The sequence below is a fragment of the Halichoerus grypus genome, chromosome 3 (genome assembly GCF_964656455.1).
Source record: "Halichoerus grypus chromosome 3, mHalGry1.hap1.1, whole genome shotgun sequence".
NCBI lineage: Eukaryota > Metazoa > Chordata > Mammalia > Carnivora > Phocidae > Halichoerus > Halichoerus grypus.
This window is the reverse complement of record NC_135714.1, coordinates 80,226,318-80,249,962: the sequence shown is the minus strand read 5'-3', so window position 1 is coordinate 80,249,962 and position 23,645 is coordinate 80,226,318. Positions and strand designations below refer to the sequence as shown.

Genomic DNA, 23,645 nt, shown 5'->3' with positions numbered 1-23,645 from the left:
GGTGGTTTACATAAAACTTCACAGATTTAAACATTCATGTCCATGATAAACATAAGTATAGTCACCTATAAATTATGAATACATAATGAGATTTATACAGTAAAATTAAAGTGCTTTCTCTAGCTCACCTGTAATCTAAGCTCTTATTTAATAGAGTAACAATTCTTAAAATACTGACTAATCACATATATTACATAATCATTTTGAGGTATCTCAAAACCCGTGACCAAATTAGCATTAATTCTCCTGTCTTTTATCAAACTTTTTGGGGGTTACCTATGATTCTTCATAAACTTGAGCTAGGTTTTGGGAATACAAAAATAACCGATTCATTGTCATGGAGAAAAAAGTATGAAGGAAAATATTTAAGCAGTAAACACAATTATGTTTTTAGAATATAATGGAAGCACTAATAAAGAAATTAATTTTACATGAAAGGGTTAGAAAAAGGTTCATGGTCATGTTTTCCAGAATGTCTTTCAAGACATCTATTATGTGTGTAAAAAGAAAAAAAAAAGTGTACTCTTGTGTTTAGATCCTGATTCCCTTCCTTATTAACTCTACTGAGGAAAATTTATGTAAAATAAACTACATAGATTTAAAATGTATAACTGATGAGTTTTGACAGTTCTGTATATCCTAGAAACCACCAATACAATCAGTATATCAAATATTTCATCACAATCAAAAGATTCTGCAAATCTCTTTGCAAGCCATTTCTCCCTCCACCTCTGGCCCCAGACAACCAATGTTTTCTGTCACTATAGATTATTTTGCACTGTGTGTGTATATATATATATACACATAATAGATATAAATACATATATTATATATATATAGATTAATGCAGTATGTATTCTTTCAGGTCTAACACTCTTAGCTCAGCTTAAGGATTTGGAGATTCACCCATAGTATCAGGTATGTAAGTGATTTACTCTTTACTGCTAAAGAGTATTCCACTGTATGGATAGATCACTATTTTTTTTTAAAGATTTTATTCTATATCACTATTTTTTTACTACATTTACCTATATGGTAGGCATTTGGGTTGTTTCTAGTTTGCGACTACTGTGAATATAGCGGCACTGAATGATGCAATGAATGCTGAGTTGGGTAAATACCCAGGAATGGAACAGCTGAATCATATGGTAGGTATTGGTTTATGAGTTTATCACTACTGAACACTATTATTTAAAAGAAGAATGTGATGTGCCACTGAAAAGTTTTATTTAAGAAATTTTCAAATACTGTAAAAACTGAAAATCTTAAAAGACAATTAAGTATTCGTGAGCATATAAGAGGCACTTTAAGTGCTCATCAAACTGAAGTGAAACTTTAGCTGCTTCATAACTAGTTAAGCATAGGGCTTCTTCTCCAAAATCAATTTGGCCACTACAGAGAAGCATCAGTGCCATTCTACAAAACTGCTTTTAATGTATAACTTTTCTAACTAATTTTAGAATAAATAAACATCCAAATCACAAAATGAGAAATCAGGGTTAAAAGAAATAAGGTTGATAAGAAAAAACTCTAGAAATGATAGAAATTATGTCATAACAATTCAGAAATCTGAAGAAGAAAAATACAATCAGATCTTCATGCAAGAATGATAGCATTGCTCCCGCTCTCAAAAATCATTAAATATTTTTACCTGGAGGCTTGGTTGTCAGTCAATCAATTTTAACATCAAATTACTTTTTAAAAAATGGCCTATGATTTTCATTCAGTTATGGCTTCCTGCAATATATACCGATCTGGAAAAAAATGACTTGGCATATCTCCATTTCTTTCTTTTCTTTATTATAAAGCTATATAATACTGACATGATCTAATAAAGGTTAGGTGATACAAATGACATATATTATATACTTACTAACTGACCTATACTATATTATGTGGAATAAAGAGGAAAAACACAACCATCACCTGGTATTCACTCAAATGACAAGCTGTCCAACTGAAAGAACCCGTTTCTGTTCTTTCATCTTCTTATCACTGCTTATTTTAAGGTTTTTCAGGTCACTAAGGAACTTTTTTTGCTGCTTATTTGACATATTAACAAGGTTTTGCTGCTTATAACCTCAATTTATTTCATTTAAAGCACAGTATCAGAAAAAATTTTATGCTAGTGAGCTACTAAATGGAAAAGATCACTTTACAATGTCAATAAATCAAATTTAAAAGGGTGTATCAATCAGTAAAAGTTGGACAAAACTGAATTTAAAATATTTGTTAAAAATATGTAAGATGTGTATAAATTCCTTTCTATCATTCTTTATCCCAGGAATGGAAGAATTTACTCAAGACATTAAAGGCAGTATAATTTTAATTTTTATCATCTATATACCTGTATACAAAAGAAATAGTACAAAGCAACAGATATTTATCTGAAAATTTGAAGGGTATACCTATGTTTGTCTAATTGGTTTATTGAGAATAAAACTCTCAGATTGTTATCTGGCTTTCCTTAGTTTTACTAAGAATCCTGATCAAATCACAATGTCTTTTATTTCCCAGTGAATAAACAGGGAAGTCAGTATTTCAGACTCCTCTACATTTATATAAAAGGACAAAAATAAAGGATCAAATATGATAATAAAGCATGTTTATGCACACATAATACTTTTTATATAATGTTTTCAAATTTGGAAAAACTAAAGAGCTTTTCCTTCATTATTTGGTTCTGCTCCATCTTCTTTCAATTAAGTAGTTTATTTTTGTGATTTATAAGAGATTAAACAAAATGTTGGTTTAGGATTAGCTTTTCACAAAATTCTCAGAACATATTCCTAAATCTGCAGTTCTAAGAGCTGAACCATTAATATTAAAGCATAAATGTATTTAATGAAGTATGTATTTATGAAAGTGATAACTTCCTCAAATACAGTACTTACATAATGAACCATAAACATGGATTTTAGTTCAGCATTATCCTGAAAAGTCACTTGAATTCTCAGGCCTCAGTTTCCTTATCTGTAAAATTTGGAAGGGGTGGATTAGAAGACTTAATTCTAAAAGTCTCCTCTATTTAAAAAATTATTATCTAAAAAATTATGAATTCTAGGTGTCTTTATTCCCTAAGCTTTCTAATTTCTCATGGTCCCTTGAATCTATACCACCTACTGAAGTATAATCTGAACATTTTGCTAAATGCAGGAAATCATTTAAACTTTTTAGGTGTTTATCCCCAAAATGTATACAAATATAAAGATCTAGAAATAGCCCACCTGTCATTTCCTCTTGCATATCTCTATTAAGAACTCAGACTTATTACTGCCCCCAGAAAAGCAAAACAGGCAGCAATAACAACAAAAGTCAGAAAAACAGAACAAAAAATCTCTGTTCTTTCCTGTATCAGTAAACTGCCCTAACCTCTGTCCAGCTACTCAAGCCCCAAATCTAGAAATTATTTTGATTTCTCTTACTCTCACTCCTGTAAATACTTCTCGAATTCTGCTGCCCTCCATCATCATCGCTACCATAACCCTAATCCAAGTCACTATTATCTCTTGCCTGGACTACTACAAAAGTCTTATAATTGGTCTCCATGCTTCCATCTTAATTCCCAACTTCCATTCTTCTCAACCCACTTTCCATGCAGCTCCAAGAGTGATGTTTTAAAATCTGAATCAGATCCCCTTTCATAAATTCCTATTACCTTAGAATGACCCACAAGGTTCTCTATGATGTATGTCTTGCTTATTTCTTCGACGTTTTTGTAGAATACTCTTTCTGTACACAGCATCTCCTTTATCTTGATCTCTTTTCTATTCTTTAAACATACCAACTTCTTTCCTCACTCAGGGCTTTGCAATTGCTCTACTTCTAAAGGAATATTCTTCCGCTTCTCTTTAAAGAGTTCATTCTCATTTTTCAGACCTCAGCTCAAATAACATCCTCAGAGACAACTTTCTTCACCTTCTGATACTCTCTATTAAATCATCTTTATTCCCTTGATATCAATGACCACAATCTGTAAATATCTTCTTTTTGTAGTATTTATTATTTATTTCCTTCTGTGCAAGCCCCACAAGGATAGGGACTTCTTGCTCTTATTTTCTCCTATAATCCCCATCACTGGCACAGTGTCCTGAATTCAGTGGGCTCAATCAATATTTGTTGATTAAAGTACCTGGTGCATTTACATACATGAAAAAATACAAAGACACAGAGAATTTCCAGAGATTTACTCATCATCACTACTGGAATAAAAACACTCAAATCATATGACCCATGGTGTAGGTACTGAGACTTTGTACAGGAAGGAACATAAATACATATCTTCAATGACATAAAGGCATATTTCTAATTCTAATATTGCTTAGTAGAAATAAATTTTTTGCTATGTCATATAGAAGGCTGATTAAAAGAACGGTTCTACAGGTTAAATCTTTGTTAGTTTATTCAAATATGTTTTAAACAAACATTCAAATGAAAAATGTGAACCCATCAGTATCTTTTCTTAAATTTAAAAAGCAACTTATAAATGAACCAGGTGCAGGTAAAATGTATGGAAGATTACATATAAAAGTAAAAGCTATAAATATTACATCAGTGAAATTACAAAAATGAGTCATGAAGAAAAAACCACCATGATTGTTAAATACTCATACATCAAAAAAGAAGCATAAAGCTTGCAATTTTGTGGCATAGTATTATATTCAAGGTTTAAAAATTTTGTCTTTATGCAGGAAAATTTCAAATATATTTATATATTTACATGTATAATGCAGGATCAGGAAGAAAGCACTAGTTCCACAGATGCAGTTTAAAATTAGGTCACAACATGGCATTTGATGGACACAGCTTCGATGTGCCTGATGATACTTGTATTAATTTCTACAGCTCAACAGACTTCTCACATCAGTCAAAACTGCTTGATAATTCTCTTTTTTTCAAAAGGTCTTTATATAATAGAGCATCCATAAATCACCATACATTTGTTCAAGAAATTGCTGAAATTACTCCCTTTATTTTTATATTTCTATATTATCATTTTACTAGTGAAAGGCTGAGTATCTGTAGATTATAAGCAAATTATAAAATAATTTATCAATAACATGTCCCATGGCTCCGATTCTGAACTCAATTACTTCCATAATATGACTTCTGAACAGCCTTCAAGTTATAATGTAAATAATTTATTGTTCCACTTTATAAGTCCAAACTGCTCAAGATCAAAATTAAATTTTATTCCAATTATTTTACATATAAAAGAGGCTTTTGTATCAAACTATCTCATACTTAGAAGTAATTATCCTAGATTATGGAAATGTATGTGTATATGTGCACATGTGTATTTACAGTTATGATTTAAAATTTAACTTGAACTGATAACAGCATAATTTCTCAAAAGGTAAAAACACTTATTCCACCCAGCAAGAAGAATGTGAATTATTCACCTTCAAATAGTATTTATCTTTTATATTCTCTCACAGCCAAAGGAAATATCCACAACATGTAGCAGGAACAACTGATTAAAAACGGAAAGTTCTCAGTACTTCAGCTCAGTTACAAAGAACAAAAATAGAAAAATCAGACCACAATTAAGAAGAGCAGAGGATAATATGCGTTAACAGGGTTTCTATAAGCTGACTGAAAATTTTATGTTTAATGTAGCTAAACTTCAATTTCATCTTTAACAGGTGAAATTAGGGTAGTAAAGGTTAAGGGGGGAAAAGATTTAAGCAAAAACAAACAAGAATCTTATTTTTGAAGAACGTTATAAATTAGACTTTCCCCACCCTATCTAAGGCTTGTTATTCAGGAAAGGAAAATTCCAAAGGCCATTCAGGCTTTGATTCAGAGACTAGGAGGAAACCTGGTATCCAAGGGACAAAAAAATTAATTTGGCAACCATAGGACTTCTTATTGAACTCAAGAAAAATCATGTAATATTTTTGCCATGTGCATACTTCCTCACATGCTGTCTCCACCTTCATATCTATAAAACTGGTAACTACTTGAAAACAATTATCCCATCTTTTTTTTTTTTTTTTTTTAAGATTTTATTTATTCATTTGAGACACAGAGATAGAGAGAGAGAGAGAGAGAGCATGAGCAGGGAGAGAGGCAGAAGGAGAGGGAGAAGCAGGCTCCCCGCTGAGCCAGGAGCCCAATGTGGGGCTCGATCCCAGGACCCTGGGATCATGACCTGAGCCGAAGGCAGATGCTTAACCATCTGAGCCACCCAGGCGCCCCTATTCCATCTCTTTTTAACAAGCCAGTCGCATTTTTATAACATAGTAGTTGGAAACTAATGAAGTACTGGAAAAAAAAGCAGCTATGTACTGTGTTCTTTGCCCTACAATTTTTATTAAGGTAAAAATTTATAGCATCTTAGATTTTTAAATACCATTTTAATAAACAAGAGGGATTTGAATGTGACTATCAAGTATAAAAATGGAAAGATCGTAATTCCTCAAAGTGTGAACTATCTGAAGGGTTACTTAAGTAACCATTTCTTAAACCTAGTGCACTACTTTGCAAGAACCAAACAAACTGATAATAAGCAATCTAATCTTACTTCGTATTTGAATTTCATTCTCTCTGCTCCAGTCAGTATTTACTACATCCCACCTGGCCTACTATAATGGCTTCCTCTTCTCTGACTCACTTCTCTTCCCACTCTGATACAAAATACATGCTTCTATGAAGCTGGAATACCAATTTCAAGTTTTTTCCATGTTTCTTTCCTGTCCACACACCAAAGTACAAAATAACTTCTTAGCCTACATACATTTTAAGTGCACAACACAAATTAACAAACAGACGCAGAAATCAAGATCTCTAAGCACAGTAAACCTCCACTTATCCTCTGGTTATTTAAACAATTCGATCTTCATGACTATTGATAACATGCCCCATTGCCCCAATTCTGAACTTTCCCCCCACACCACAAGTTTCCTACTATTACCTTGCTGCTGACTTTTATTAACAGATGGGTTTGACTTCCACTTTATTGAGAAGACTAGAAAACACTTTATTGAGAGTGCTAGAAAACACTCTTCTGATTGTCCTCTTTACTATCTTAACTTTTTTTTATACCTTCACCTATCTTCTGACAGTTTAAGGCAGAAATGTCCTTCTCTGTTCTAATACCAACCCTGTTTACTTGCTTTCACGACTTCATTCCTTTTTTCATCTATGATCTTTCTCTATCAATTCTTCCCTCGAAGAAATTTACCCTGTGCTTGTCCACAGGGTCCTGGCCTAACGAATATGTTCCTGTCTCCACTACTCTACATCACTCTCACAGTACTGCCCTCCCCTCAAACTACTCATCTCTTCTCTTCTCATTAAACTTCTAGAAAGTTAATACTCTCCCTTCATTTCCTCATTCCTTACCAGAGCCCTTGCAATTTGACTTCTCTCTCCACAAAACTCAACTTAAAGATGTTTTTTAAAACATGAATGTCTCTTTATCCAATCATCAAAATTCAGTATTTTTTTTCTTGGCAGTACTTGACACTGTTTACCACCCAACTCTTTGGAATCCATGACAATAAACGTACTTCCCTCGAATCTTTCAGTACTTCTTCACAAGCTCCTTCATTTCGTCTACACCCTAAATGTGTCTGTTTTCCTTTTAAACGTTTCTTCTATTCTCATGAGTCAACGATCACTCGTAAGTGCATGAATCCTAAAGCTCTGTCACCTGAATGTGACAAGAGCACTTCAAGTTCAACACACCTCCAAACACATTTCTATGGTTAGTGTTAATCCTGATTCAAATTCTGGACTCATAGACTCCTTCTTTCTTCTTATCTGATATCTTCTTGGGTTCCATACACACCCTCTTCCTTCCTGTTCTATCATTTGTTCCTCAAGCTTAAAAAGAAAAACTGCCTTCTTACTGGTTATTCTTCATCTAGTCCACTGCCCAATGTTTTTTAAGCAGGAATGTGCATCAGAATAATTTAGGGAGCTTTTTCAAAATATACATATGATACATTGGATTCTAGCCTTGGATAATGATTTACTGGTTCTAGCATATGGCTAAGAAAATGTATTTTGAAAAGGGTCCCTAAGTGTTTCAGATGCACACTTCTTGTTAAGAATGACTGCCTATCTTATAATGTACACCTCTTTCAAATTAACTTCGTCTATGGTATCAATTTGAGCATTTCATTCTTTTGCTGAAATACCTTCAATGGCTCCCCGTTATATAAGCCCTTCCCCAATCTGGACTCCAGACACATCTCTCCATTATGTTATCTACCTTTTAAAATGCTTTTCTGCGCTCCTGAAAAACCTTTTCCGTCTCTCCACAGGTCCAAATCCTATACAGATTAAATGCTTTCTTCTTCATGGATACAACTGGAAGAGCTCAAACACACGTGAGCTCCCTCCTAGACCTATATTATATAACCTTTTACAGCATTTGTTAAATAGTGCCTTGTTTTTTTAACATTGACATACACGCTTCATTGCCTTCATACACTACAACCTCTTTAAATATCAGAGACACACTTGAACAATTAAACAGAAGTGATTATCAGCAAAAGCATTTTCCCCCTCACATCATTTGCATTAGTTTTCTAGAACAAGGGTAAATTATAAACTACTTAAAGGCTGATACTGACTTACCAGAAATCTCACCTGAAGTAGAGGCCTGTGGACCAACAGAGAAATTCTCATGAGACTAACCTATCACTATAAGTTGCATAGAAGGCGGAAGCTAATAAAGTTATTACTTGTTCATTACCTGTTCTGATCAAAGTCCTGAGAGTATAAATTCCCTCTCCCTAAATCTTATTTTGGGACTGTCAATTTTTTGTTGATTTTTTTTCCCTGAAAGTCAAATTGGAAGGGAGAAAAAATATTAGAGGCAATTGTATCTTCCATTTTAATTGTACAAACCCAGTTAAAAAAATTATTGTTGTAGGTCATACTTTAAAATTTTGTATGTGTGTGTTCATGTATATAAGTGTGTATTTATATATATGTGATATATATATATTTCCCCCACCCCAGAAGTGGGGATGAAAGAAGCAAGGTCATTTCCCATAAAAGAGAGAGCATGTATGCCTCCTGGATAAGTGGAGTTTTCTAAACTTTTAATTTTGAAATAGAGACTCAAGGAAATTGCAAAAAGCAGTACATAAAGGTCCCATGTACCCTACAACCAGCTCACTCTAATGGTCACATTTACACAACTCTAATACAATATCCTAACCAGGAAACTGACACTGATACAACCTACAGCTCTTGTTCAGATTTCATCAGTTTTCATCTGCACTTGTGTATGTGTATGGGAATGTACACAGTTCCAAGCAATTTTATCACATGTATAGATTCATGTAACCACTATCAACATGTGGTATTTTAAAATATTTGCTTTCATGCAAATCAGATTTTTATCAAATTGATAACAGGATTAGAAATAAAAGACAGCATACTTTTTTATCTCAGAAAATAGAACTTGGATATATTATTATACACAACACAGAAATGAATACAAAGTAGAACTGCATTTTGGTTTAAAATAAATTAGAAAATCGGGGTGCCTGGGTGGCTTAGTCGTTAAGTGTCTGCCTTCGGCTCAGGTCATGATCCCAGGGTCCTGGGATCCAGCCCCGCGTCGGGCTCCCTGCTCAGCGGGAAGCCTGCTTCTCCCTCTCCCACTCCCCCCTGCTTGTGTTCCTGCTCTCGCTATCTCTCTAATAAATAAATAAATCTTTTAAAAAAATTAAAAAATAAAATAAATTAGAAAATATATTCAAGTCAAAACTTCTTCAGATTTTTAAGTTGTATGCTTGAAGTTTACTAAAAAACAACACATTTGGGCTATATTGCCCAATTAAAACAAAGTTACTCAGTATTATTTCTTGGATGCTGTTGAAGATTTGGTACAAGAAACAATCATATGGAGAATATTGGGGCAATTTTTTTACAGCCATTATTGAAGATGCTGCCTCTAATGCCAGCCAATATCCTTTGCATATTTTAAGAGGGATGTGTACACAATCATCTAGGGAACTAATGATATACTGATGATAAATCTCTTTTAGTATTTATCTCAACAGTTTTTGTTTGATGGAAGAACTAGACTATTTCTCCTTAGCATAAAATAAAAATCACTTAGCATAACAAGTTTGTTTTTTTTTTCCATCCTGGCTGCCAAGAAGTTCAAATTGAATTAGTGCTCAATATAGTAAATATATTATCCTTGATTCTTAGATTTATCTTTGCCCGTCTTTATAAGGCTTCTGGCCTTTATACCTTTATTTTAAATATCTTGTGTACATTAGTGTATATATTACACTATGTCACAGCACACTTTTAGAAACAATAATGTATGGACTGAATGTGACCCTCCAAAATTCATGTTAATACCCTAACCCCTGATGTGAAGGTAGTAGGAAGTAATTAGGTCATAGAGGTAGAAGTGTCATAATGGGATCTGTGCCTTTATAAGAGACAGGAGAGCTTGCTTCCTCTCTTTCTTTTCTTCTCTCTCTGTCAGGTGAGGATACAATGAGAATGAAGCTATGAGCAAAGCAGGAAGAATGTCCTCACCAGATATTCAATCTACTGGCACCTTGATCTTGGCTGGATTTCTCAGCTTCCAGAACTATGAGAAACAAATGTTGGTTGTTTAAGCCACCCAGTGTATGATATTTTGTTATAGCAGCCCAAGCGAAAACAATCTCATATAAATGCTACATATTTTCTTTGTATACTAGTTCATAATTTATATTATACATCTACAAATATACCTGATTTAATCCACACAAGTCACTTTACCAATGAGGAAACTGAAATTCAGAAAGATTAAATGACAACTTAGTGAATGGTAGAACTGGAAATCTCATCATTCTGCAATATTTGCCTTCCAGGGGGGGCATAGTAAAATCTCATTTATTTATAATTACATTAATTTTAAAGTACACTATATTTCTTTTATAAGCAATGCACTATTTGCTTAATTTCTAAAAATGGCCCCAATTACTACTCCTATCATTTTTTTTATTCTGACCAAAAACCACATACTTACTGTGTACTTAGTCAACAAGTTGTGTTCCTTTGTGTGTATTAGATAGAGGTGTCTTTAATGGCATGCGATTTTTTTTTAGAGCTTATAACAGTGTTACAAAACATCTATTTCTAACTATATATTCTGGATATCTTTTTTTTTAAGATTTATTTGTCAGAGAGAGAGAGAGCGTGCACACGCACATGCATTCACAAGCGGGGGGGCAGCAGGTAGAGGAAGAAGCTGGCTCCCCACTTGGCAAGGAGCCTGATGTGGGGCTCGATCCCAGGACCCTGGGATCATGACCTGAGCCGAAGGCAGACGCTTAACCGACTGAGCCAGGTACCTAGGCGTCCCTAAGATATCTTTGTAACATTTTCATGTGATAATAGCTGTAATTACTGTCTCTAAAAACAGCTGTTGCATATAGTTTTTTATTCTTATATACATGATATACTTTGATAATACACCCATTCATAAAGAACAGATTAACTGTTAAAATTTGAAGAATCTGGGGCGCCTGCGTGGCTCAGTTGGTTAAGCGACTGCCTTCGGCTCAGGTCATGATCCTGGAGTCCCGGGATCGAGTCCCGCATCGGGCTCCCTGCTCAGCAGGGAGTCTGCTTCTCCCTCTGACCCTCCTCCCTCTCATGCTCTCTGTCTCTCATTCTCTCTCTCGCAAATAAATAAAATCTTAAAAAAAATAAATAAATAAAAATAAAAATAAAAAAAGTTGAAGAATCTGATTTTTATATTTACTGGCTGATAATTCTATTTTACTCTAAAACTGAATACTGTAGAGGTGCCTGGGTGGCTAGGTCAGTTAAGCATCTGCCTTCGGCTCAGGTCATTATCTCAGGGTCCTGGGATCGAGCCCCACATCAGGCTCCCTGCTCAGCAGAGCCTGCTTCTCCCTCTCCCTCTGCTGTTCCCCCTGCTTGTGCTCTCTCTGTCAAATAAATAAATAAAATCTTAAAAAAAAAAAAATAAATAAAACTGAATACTGTAAAAGGAGTGGGGTAAATATATGAACCTGCAAAACCCTTTAATAACATAATTAAATACTTAACCTAATTTATACCATTGAAATAAACATGTATTTTAAATGCCAGGCATAAATAGTTCCCTGTTAAATATAACTGCTGCAAATACACATTGCTTACTTAGGCAATTTCAAAGCATGTCTGTATTATATTAATACACACTTATCTAACCAACTTATATTACAAAATATTATAGAATTATTGCTAAGTATATTTTAGTATTTGCAACCAGAACAATGAATTCTTTATTTTTTACATAAAAATAGTGTAGCATAGTTATAATCACTAATATATATACATAGATCCATGCATATATTTGGTATCCTTTCCAATTACACTTGAAGTCAATGAAATAAATAATATTTATTTCACTTCATAAATACCGGCTTTGGCAAGCCCGATTATCACCTCATTTTGGAATATTTGTTTATTCATCAGTGAGCACGAATCCAATTTTCTTTATATCATGTAAGATGGCATATTATATAAGCTCCCTAAGTGTGTATCTTTCCAATAACAGTACTAATTACATAATAAGCATTAATTTTATTTTTTGTAAACAGGCATTATTTGCTTAATTTTAATATGTATTAATTTGAATTGTGTATTAATCTTTTTCTGGTATATAAAAAGGCACAAATATTTAATTTTGTCTAATCATTTTCTTCTAGGCCCTACTAAATAACTTTGAACAAGTATATCTAATATCAATTATTTCCTGACCTCAAGCAGTAACATCTGCAAACAGAGAAAACTCAGTCTCCAATCACCAATTTATCCTTACAAATTATAAATACAGCATGGGAATTTAACGTGAAGCTCTTTAGTACCATAAGACCATTTAACTACATCAGCAATTTAAAATATGCACAGCTATATAAACAAAACTAATCACTGAAAGAAGGGAATACTACAGAGATGGCCAAATAAGGAGGAAAAAAGAACTCTTTCTTTTTAATATCACCTCTGAGAGAAATGTATAATGAAACAGGCTGAAGGTATGCAATTCTGAAATTTAATACTACTTTTCTTTATTTAAAATTATATTCCCCAAGGTATCCCCATCAAAGCTTTGCTGATTCCTTCTAAATTGAAATACAATTTTTCTCTGACCTTTGATTTAAAGGATGTCAAACTTCTTATAAAAAGAGTTACTTGGCAAAGTTCAAGGCAAAAGAGCTATTTTAAAATGTTGCTTATATCAGAAGTCTGTTTGGATACTTCGAAAGAGAAATCCATAAGTGAAGTACCTTTGCTGGCTCTTTGGAAGAACAGAAAAAAGACCAGACATTTTAAATGAAAAATGTTCTTACCCAGTGATTCTTTCATCTCTATATGCAAGAGAGAGACTGGGATTCAAACAGTTCATCAGCAACAAAGCCTCACTCCGACCCATTTAGCAGTTATATCAGCCTGCTACCTGATGTTATATAAGAGTTTCCTTCCATTCGGAAGAGTTCCTAAAATGGGTACTGTCAAAGCTGGTAAAACTGAAATCTGACCTACTTTTTTCAAAAGATTTCCATGGATTTTATGGCAAGTGTAATTCCTTTTACAATTGGAGCTCTCCTCCTTTCAAGTAAACTGTGTTAACTGAAATATGCTAGCAACTGCTTTACTTTTTAAGGGTTAAAATATAAATCCATAAAATACATATATATTACTCAAATTTCTATCTCTAATAGTGAATGCCTTCTGGTGCTTTTTGCATACACTGGCTTTCGTATCTATTGTAAGCCCAGTATCATTCTGAATAAACCTACGTTAAAAAATTCTCCATTTGGAGTACATCATAAAATATAAGAAAACTAATTAGTCTGACAGGAAAGTTTGATAAAACACAAATGTGAATTTTAAAACATATGTTACTTATAAGAAAAAGATTCCTGGTATTTATAAAGGTGTCATGCGGAGTTTTCAATCTTCCTTTTAAGAACGAAGCATTACATTCTTGAGAGGGAATAAGGTTAATTAATTAAAATAGAAGCTATTAATACTTTTTAAAAAGAGAAATCTAATTTCTGGGTTCTTTCAAACTCCCAATTGTCACAAAATATAATGAGAAATGCATTTCAAGTAAATTCACAAATCAGCCACACAGCATTATCATTTACAGATATAAAATATCATTCTTATAATTCAAATAAAAGTGCTATACTTTCCCTACAATTATTCTGAAAAAATCACTGAGAAGTTCACAGAGATTTAATTTCAAATGAAAGGATAAGAAAGCATACAGGCTTATGGAAATTATATGCACAAGATAGCATGGCACAACGAACACATTTTTCACATGACTTACAATAATAAATCATTCCTTCTTATTTATTCATTCTTAAGACTACTAACTTCATTTTCCTTAAACAAGGTTTACAAGTATAGAAAATGGCCTGTATTTGCTATGCTTAATTTTCTACTTAACTATAAATTACACTGAATTAAGTGAAAATGAAGTGGTTATAAATATTTATAAATAAATGAAACAAAAAAATTAACTTCATAGCCTAAAGCACATCCACAGACTTTATACTGTATACCTCATAAGAACAGAGCAAACAGATATGATAAACACTATAATAATGGACTTTAGTTTCATCAAAATGATAATCTTATTAACTACACATTTATTACCCTAACTTCAAGGCTCCTTAGAGTACACAGGAAATAAATTACTCTGTGCCCATAAAAATCACAGCAATATGAGACAAGAATCAGTATGAGTGTTTCTTGTACTGTGCCAAAACTAAGGGAAAGTCCAGGAAAAAAGTACTCAAAACAGTTATTTCCTATGGTTAAACAATGCATAATTTAAGAATAATTAAACAGAACAAGGATTAAAGAATACTTATGATAGACTTAAGCTCTAGTAATATACACAGAGGATAAGAATAAACATAGTAATAATCAATGCTCTCCAAATACATGCCATCAATCTTTGACTATAACTCTGTAGAGGCTTTTTTAGTATATATTGTTAAAATTAATCATATAAAATGTATCTTAAATGGTTCACTCTGGAAAGCTAATATTATAATAAGCCATGATGTTTAAAAAAATCCTATATAATAATGCAAAGTTATAAACATAAAGTACCAGAAGTTTATAAGTAAAGCTAATATCCTAGGATAAAAGGCACAGGAATGAAGGAACAGTAGATAAATTTATAACCAGTATTGGGGACTAGAAGCTATAAGCTAAAATTCATATTAAGACATCCACATCCTCAGATATAATATATAATGTTCCAGAAAAAGTAAGGAAAGAAGAATCAATGAGGCTGGCCTTACCATTAATGCTACAAATTATAACTGAAAAGTTGTAGTTTCAGTCTTTTTTCTACTTCTTTCTTTTACCATAAGTATGTTCATGACATTATTTTCTATCTGGCTTACATGCATAAATAACTTTTTGAAGCACTGCCTATTATAAAAGGGCTATGTCTTTTGTGCATGACATCAATGGGGAAAATAAACAGTAAGAGTTATCCTAGTTAAATAAATAGAACTAAATTCCTAGGAGATTTTAAAGGTAAATGTTAAAGTATGTGTTTTTGGCTCAGAAAATATAAGTCTAAGGAAAATCCAGGATAAGGCTAATTAAACTGAATATACTCAAGCTTTTTCTGTATTTTATTTACATAAACGTGGAGAGGAGAAGTAGAAAATTTTGTAATATACCCATACCCAAGTTCTTGCTTTCTCTCTATCTGGCAGAGCAGTGTATTATAGAAGGTCGTGAGGATGACAGTGTGACATTATGACAAATAGGAATGGAGTCAATGCAAATGCAGTGGGCCAATGTAGCTTTTGAGAAGATGACGGTTTTTATGAATGGATATACTGAATTGCAAGTAATTAAAAATTTATTTGGACAGGCTTAGATACTTTAAAAAACTGTGTTCATAAGCATTCTCATTCAGAGACAGAACTTCAATAAAATCTAACTGAAAAGATAACATGTATTTTTTCTAAAACTAAAAGCCCCAATTTCTTAGAAATTGACTTACTTTCCTCCAAAAGTATTATTTGTGATAGCAGAGGAAAAGAATTCATTTCCTTAACTTCCTAGTTAAGAATGCTATGACCCAAATTTCTACTGGTTCTGCTGAGTAAGCAGAACTAAGTCATATTGGCCCATGTTAGTGTCTTAGTCTAAAAAAGACAGTGCTAACAACTAAAAGTGAAATTGGTCTCAAAACCGTAATTCTTAAAAAAAAGTTTTTAAGTGTATCATTGATATTTCAACACTTACGGCTATCGTAACATATGTTTCCTAGAGCCCTGCCCGTTTGAAGTAGCACTTCCTGGTCTTTGCTAGTTAGCAGCTGCACCAGTGGTGAAATCAATCCAGCATCCACACACGGAATACGCATAAATTCTGAAAATAAGAGACATAGGTAATTAAAAATCTAAAAATTCACAATTTACATAATCATGTCCTTTAATAAAATACCTACCTACTATTAAAAGGTTTAACATGGCTTACCATTTGAAGAGTACATTCTGTTCAAAAGTACCATTATAACTCCACTAAATACTTAGTGAAATAAGTACACAAAATGAGTGGGGTCATATTTTTCTTTGTTGACAGTCTCTGTCATAAACCCAAAAGATTTTTAATTAACTTTCATTATACCTAATTGATCACTATATTCTCATAGTAATGAATGTGCTTGGGAAGCAATATATGATGACGGAAACACTGGCAAAGTTCTTTCCATGAGCGTGATAATTAAAGTACTACAGTTATAAACTAAGCCATCAAATTGTGCAAATTTTCACATGTTCTCGCTCTCTTTTTTCACTATATGTTCTCTAAAAAGACGAAATATTTTTTAAAGGTTCAAGTGTATCATTACAAATAATAGGTCCTGGGGCGCCTGGGTGGCTCAGTTGTTAAGCGTCTGCCTTCGGCTCAGGTCATGATCCCAGGGTTCTGGGATCGAGCCCCGCATCGGGCTCCCAGCTCCATGGGAAGCCTGCTTCTCCTTCTCCCATTCAGAGTGATAGTCACAGTGTTCCCTCTCTCGCTGTGTCTCTCTCTGTCACATAAATAAATCAAAAAAATCTTTAAAAAAAACAAAAAACAAATAATAGGTCCTTTTCAGTGGCTAAGACCTAGTAAAATCATCTATTCCTTAATTCCTACTCTTTATTTTTATGGATCACTCACATCTGCTGTTATACCCACACATTCATAGGTCTCAAGTACCAAATGTTAAGTTTTCTTATATTTCCCACTCATTTTTCTTTAGTTCTATAGTAAACCTTTCTCAAATTTATTGTCCCCCAATGATATCATAGTCATGATGACTAGACATAAACTTTTTTACAGTGTCTCATGATGGACTACTACAAAATTAAAGGATAATAATGATACCCAATTAATGCAAGTTCTCCAAATAATATGAGAACTATCATTTTGGACATCATGACTTACTGTAGGATGTACTAGTCAAGCAACTTAGTCAACACAGACCTAATTCCTCAACCTATAACCCATCCTACTAAAAAAAAAAATCATTGTCTATTCACTATTACTTTCAAGGCGGTCAACTCCTTAAGTTTGTTCCACAAGTACCATCCATCATAAGAAATCTTCCCTCTCTTTTTTTCTTCATTTTCAAATTCCTAGAGCACATCATATAGGGCTGTTATGTGAGCTGTTACCACTGAAACTACTTCTTTTCCCCATGACATAGCTATGAATCACAGAGGTATTCCTCTCTACTTAAACAAAGGATTGCATTCCTATTACATCTCTTACTTACTTACCATTGTATTATCGAAAACTCTCTGTAATTTAAACTTCCAAGATTTAAGAAATACTTCTTACTTCTAAAGTTAATCTTCAAGTCTACTGTTGATGTTTGTTTGTTTGTTTGTTTTAACTCCCTATTGGGAGTTTTCCCTATTGGGAAAACGATTTATGCTATATGTACTTTCAAGAATTCAATGACCATCTTCTATAGGGGATGACACATCAATCTATTTGTCTACCTCTTAAGTTAATGATCACTTTAGGATCTTTATATATTTCAAATCTTAAAATAACATGTCACCAACTCAAATTAATCAATTTAAAGATAGATATTCATTATCTTTCCTACCTTTCCCTATGCCTAGTTTCCAACAGTGAAGTAACTACTAAAATAAGAAATTTAGGAATAGTCTGATTTGCACTCTTATTTCATAAATGGAACCTGTTGTTATATTTTATTGTTTTGCTTGTTTGGTTTGTTGTTGCTATTCTTCAGGCGATGGCAACACTGATGAGCTACTATTTTTCTTTGCTTTGATGCTCTAATGGTCTATATGATATCAACATATCTTTCAAAATTCTGATGGTACAATCAATAGCTCCAGTTATTCTTGAAATGATAGAGAATAAATAATTACAGAAAAATTGCAGAATCAAATAAAACTGTTCTGAACTGTTTTTTTTTATACAAAAGCATACAAACACCATATTTTAGGTCAATTGTGCCTCAATTTTTTTAAAAAAGCACATAAAAATAAAATAAAACTAATATATTCCTCAGCTTTCAATGTAAAGGCAATACTGCCAGTCCCTGGAAAAAGTAAACTCCCTTCTAAAACCTTCTGCTTTTCAGTCAGTTTGCTTTTTAACTGAGGAGTGCAGCCCTCTTTAGTTTTTCTTTTTTTTTAAAGATTTTATTTATTTATTTGACAGAGAAAGACACAGCAAGAGAGGGAACACAAGCAGGGGGAGTGGGAGAGGGAGAAGCAGGATTCCCGCCGAGCAGGGAGCCTGATGCGGGGCTCGATCCCAGGACCCCGGGATCATGACCTGAGCCGAAGGCAGACGCGCAACGACTGAGCCACCCAGGCGCCCTTTAGCTAGTTTTAAAGACATCAAGTTACCTACTTTACATGGATAGATATAAAAACATACCAGGAACTTATAAGGAATATGTTTAAAATATATTTCATTATATATTATTTATTTATATATATTATATATATAATATTATAGAGGCTACAGAATGAACGGCTGTGACAGTCATCCTTGTTCAAAGGGATTCCCACGACCCACATCCCTAGTTCATACTACATAAGCCTGTTACCTGATCATAGCTGGTTAGACTCTGACTCGAGTCCAGACTATATACAGGGTGGCCAATAGCCTATCAGATGTTCTAGTTCAAAAAATCTGCTAAACAGGACAACAGCAATGAACTTAAAAAAAAAAAAAAAAAAATCAGATCCTCTCTTGGTAATTTGAACTCTGGAGAACCGAAAAGTTCCTGGGGAATGAGGGAAGGACTGTCAGGCTAAGGCTCAAAGTAAGATACATAGAGAATGATAGTGAGTGAAGAAACCAGTCAGTGGAAGCCATTATGCAACAGAAGGCAGAAACCACTAAGTACTTGTATGCTTCTATGTGTGTCTATACAAGATAAAATTCATTTTGTTTTTTGCATAATGTGTGGACTTCAATATAGAAATTCAATATAGAGGTTCAAGGAATAGGCATTGCTCTATCTCAATATCAACCCAAATTCATTAACATAAAGTTGATTTCTACTGAAGAGTATTTTTTTTCCTTTGTAGTGAAACACTCAATAAATGCTTGATAGAATATTTCTATTTCTTTCTGAATCCAGTATTCCTTTCTTTTTTGCTTTTACTTTCCCAAACCTACTTGAATTATATACTCATTCAGCATCATCATGAAGTACAGCACTGTGATGAAAATCATAAAATAGTTTTCTTTTTATAAAATCTACTTTTTATAATCTGCTTATCAAATATTAAAAGCCTTACATATACATACTTTCCCCATTTTCAGCTGCCTGAAGGACCCAAATCTATTTTATTAAAACTTTTTTAACTCTATAAGCCAAATAAAAACATTGAGTGTTAGAGTCTACCTCAATGTTAGACTAAATAGTAATGTATATTCAGAATTTGAATTTTCTCTAATAAGCTTCCTATTATTATTAACTCTTAACTTTTTATGTTTTTCTTTAGAACAACAAGGACAACTATGAGGCATGAATACATAAGAACCAGTGACTTTTATACATAGGTTGCTGAATTGACATTTTTCATTTATACTGTATTGCCTTTTGTTAAAAAATAAAAGTTAATACTGGTAACTGTAACTAATTCTTACAAAATGACTGAGGTTAAGCTTCCAACACTGCAATATCAAGGTATACTTAAAGCTAGCTACGTGACAACCTGGTGAATTTCTCTGGTTGGGGGGGTAGTATCAATTTTATTCAACAACTTTTCTAGAGCATACATATATTTAATACTAAAATCAACATATTCTTGTTATGGAGTAGAGGACAAAATTAAAGCAAATAAATTTACAAGACAAAGCAGGAGACTTCCCTGTTTCTAGTGGTGGCCTCTCTAGTTCATCCTGGGTGTACACTTAAACTCTTTTGTTCAGAGCATTCTAGGGGAAAAGTTTTATAAACACTTACAATCTGATAAAGCACAGATTGGGGGGAAAAGGCTTAATATTGATCCAAATTACTGATTCTGTATTACTTTAGACTGCGATTTGGTTCTCAAGCTTTATAGGCATGAGAATCACCTGGAAGACTTGTTAAAACAGACGGCAGGCAGGCCCCAGTCCTAGAGTTCCTGATTCAGTAGGTCTAAGTGGGAGGATCCAAGAATTTGTATCCTAATCAGTTCTTAGTGAATCTGATGCTGATGGTCCAAGGCAGGCAACTATTGTTTTGGAGGACTAGATAAAGAGATACAAAGTAGTTCACCTTTTGTTTGCTTTTTACACATTTTAACTTCATTTATCAGCCTAATCTTTCAGGTCATATGCTGCTAACCCTGCATTCAGACCACTAGTACACTTTCCACTTCTATCATAAAATCTCATTTACTGAAGAGAAGTAAAGCAGAAGAGACAAAGTGAAGCATAAATTCCAACTATTATCACGTAAGTGTTTGAATCGCAGCTGTACCACCTACTAGCTGTAAAGATAGCCAAGATATTTAACCTGTTTTCTCATGTGCATAAAATAAAACTATAATTATATTATATATTATAAAATATAAAATATTATATAATAATTATTATAAAATAATCCTATAATTTATGCTCATAGCTATGCTCCCACATTAAACCTGCCCATGAAACTTCTTGCTAATCCTCTGGATTTTGAACATTAGTACAGTCAGGTATGTTGATTTTTAGAGGGTTTTCTGGATGTGCAAGTGTAAACGTAATTATATTTTTAGATTAACCTCAATCTAAGAAGTATATGCCAATATTTCTCCCCTGTAGTTACATAAAATGTGCAGCAGAGTGAAGATGAACAAATCAACTTCCAATCTCTTTTTAACTCTGGTTCATATAATCTTTTTTTCATTGTCAAGTTCCTAACAAGAAGACAAGCCCAATCAATGTACTCTGTTGGATCATGCTATATTTCTGAAGATATTATTTGTTTTTAAAAGAAGATTCTAATTCACTTTCTCAGCCAATCACAAAAACAATGTGGTGATTAAGCAAGAAATAAGTATTTACATGTATTCTATTTATTTTAATCAGTAGAGGTTAGTGATATGCCATAACAAGCCTCTGATTAGAAGCATAAATTCTAAAAATTCTATTATGTCTTTACAACATAGCTGTCACCCATTAGAGTGTTACTAGCAGCAACCTATAGCAGGAGAATTATCACGAAACTGTGACAAAGTATTGTAAGGACTGATATTATTAAGTAAGATCATAGAGGAATGAAAATTCATTTCACAAAAATTTACTAGCCGAAATTTCTGAATCTATGTTATAATTAGTATGTAGACTCATTCTAAAAAGGTTTTAAGAAAAAAAAATTGATTTCTGGAAATGTATACTGTAATTCCCATGAAGTTAAAAAATGAACCACCTAGGGGCGCCTGGATGGCTCAGTTGGTTAAGCGACTGCCTTCGGCTCAGGTCATGATCCTGGAGTTCCAGGATCGAGTCCCGCATCAGGCTTCCTGCTCAGCGGGGAGTCTGCTTCTCCTTCTGACCCTCTTCCCTCTCACATCCTCTCTGTTTCTCATTCTCTCTAAAATAAATAAATAAAATCTTTAAAAAAAAATGAACCACCTGATCTTAAAAATCAAGCTGTATTGCATCTAAGAATAGATTCAGGTAGTGGTTGGTCTAGGTTAACAAATACCGTCTAGAGGGGTTCCATTCTCAAACTAGATCTGCTTCAGGAGTTCTTTGTTATCCCAAGATAATCACTATCTATTCAGAGCAGTTCAAATCTGCTTGAAGCACACTAAATACTCCCCTACCACTAGGAATCTGAACAGTTATGACCAGCTTGAATCCAAAGCACAGCATAATGATTATATAATTACAGTAGCTTACACATGACATACAAACAATAAGTGGCCAATTTTCATTTAACAACCAGAAAATGATTTACCAATACAGAACCTCATTGGAATCTGAAAGACATTTTGAGAACCTCTAAACAAATGAAAAAATTCCATTGCAATTTTTTTTTTTTTTTGGTAACACACATGAACAAATTGTCTTACTGGGCCAAAAAACAACACATACTGGTACTTTACAATGCCACCTGCCATACTGATTACACAAATGAAGCCAGAATTTTAAAAATTTCTTCTCTTTATAATATATGCAAATTGCTAAAATAAAAGTCCTAAAAATAATATCAAATTTTGAAAATCGAGGCACGCTAAAGATGTTACATTAAGTATGGCCTTCCCTTATGCTTAAAAACTGCTTTAAGAAGTCAGTGTTTGTCTCAAACTGAATTAAAATCACGTGCAGGGGCTCCTGGGTGGCTCAGTTGGTTGGGCGACTGCCTTCGGCTCAGGTCATGATCCTGGAGTCCCAGGATCGAGTCCCGCATCGGGCTCCCTGCTTGGCAGGGAGTCTGCTTCTCCCTCTGACCCTCCCCGCTCTCATGTGCTTGCTCTCTCTCTCTCATTCTCTCTCTTTCAAATAAGTAAATAAAATCTTAAAAAAAAAAAAAAAAAAATCACGTGCAAATATTTCTGGTAAAATACAGTTCTTCCAAAGAATCTCTCATTAGATAGAAACCATCTCTAATAGGATGGATTAGCTATTACATAATCTAAATTTTGCTGTCATTGCTGTTTTTCCATAGTATTCTTACATGGAGACTTAAGAAATAAATGTGTCCCACGTAGGTGAGTGCAGGAAACAGAACATAAATTCCAGCTGCACTGCTGCAGTCAGGTGCCAGGTGCCAATGTTAGGAGAATAGGTCAGACCCCCCACCTCCCTGAAAAGAAGGGGAAGTTTATCTGGGTATAATACAAACCAACATACACACTGGAAAAGGTGAGCTCTCCCGTGACAATGAAGATGAATGACTCAGAGGCAAGCTCAAGAATCCTATTACCAAAGACATCCATGACACAGGTGTGGCTTTCCTTTAACTCTACTCTGAAGGAATGGAAATGTGAATAGAATGACTAGAACTATAGTCATTTTCAACAATTACATGGTAAAAAGTCAAAGAAAAGAGAAATAAAAAGAAATGGACAATGTCTAATCTACAAAATTAAAACATAAATTAATAAAACATACTGACAAGTGAGGTGTAAAACTGAAGATGTTCCCAGCAGAAAAGT

General features: G+C 33.5%; 1 protein-coding gene across 4 annotated transcripts in view; it reads right to left on the bottom strand.

Annotated features, from left to right (window-relative positions):
* The window catches only part of RAP1GDS1 (Rap1 GTPase-GDP dissociation stimulator 1), a 157,967-nt gene that overhangs the window by 67,709 nt on the left and 66,613 nt on the right, over positions 1-23,645 (bottom strand). For 3 of the 4 annotated variants that reach the window (XM_036089491.2, XM_036089492.2, XM_036089493.2), the window contains exon 4: positions 16,273-16,398. In XM_036089491.2, the coding sequence (XP_035945384.1) occupies positions 16,273-16,398 (126 nt within the window). Of the gene's footprint in view, positions 1-16,272; positions 16,399-23,605; positions 23,624-23,645 lie in introns of those variants that run through there. The other variant, XM_036089494.2, reaches the window with a different exon arrangement.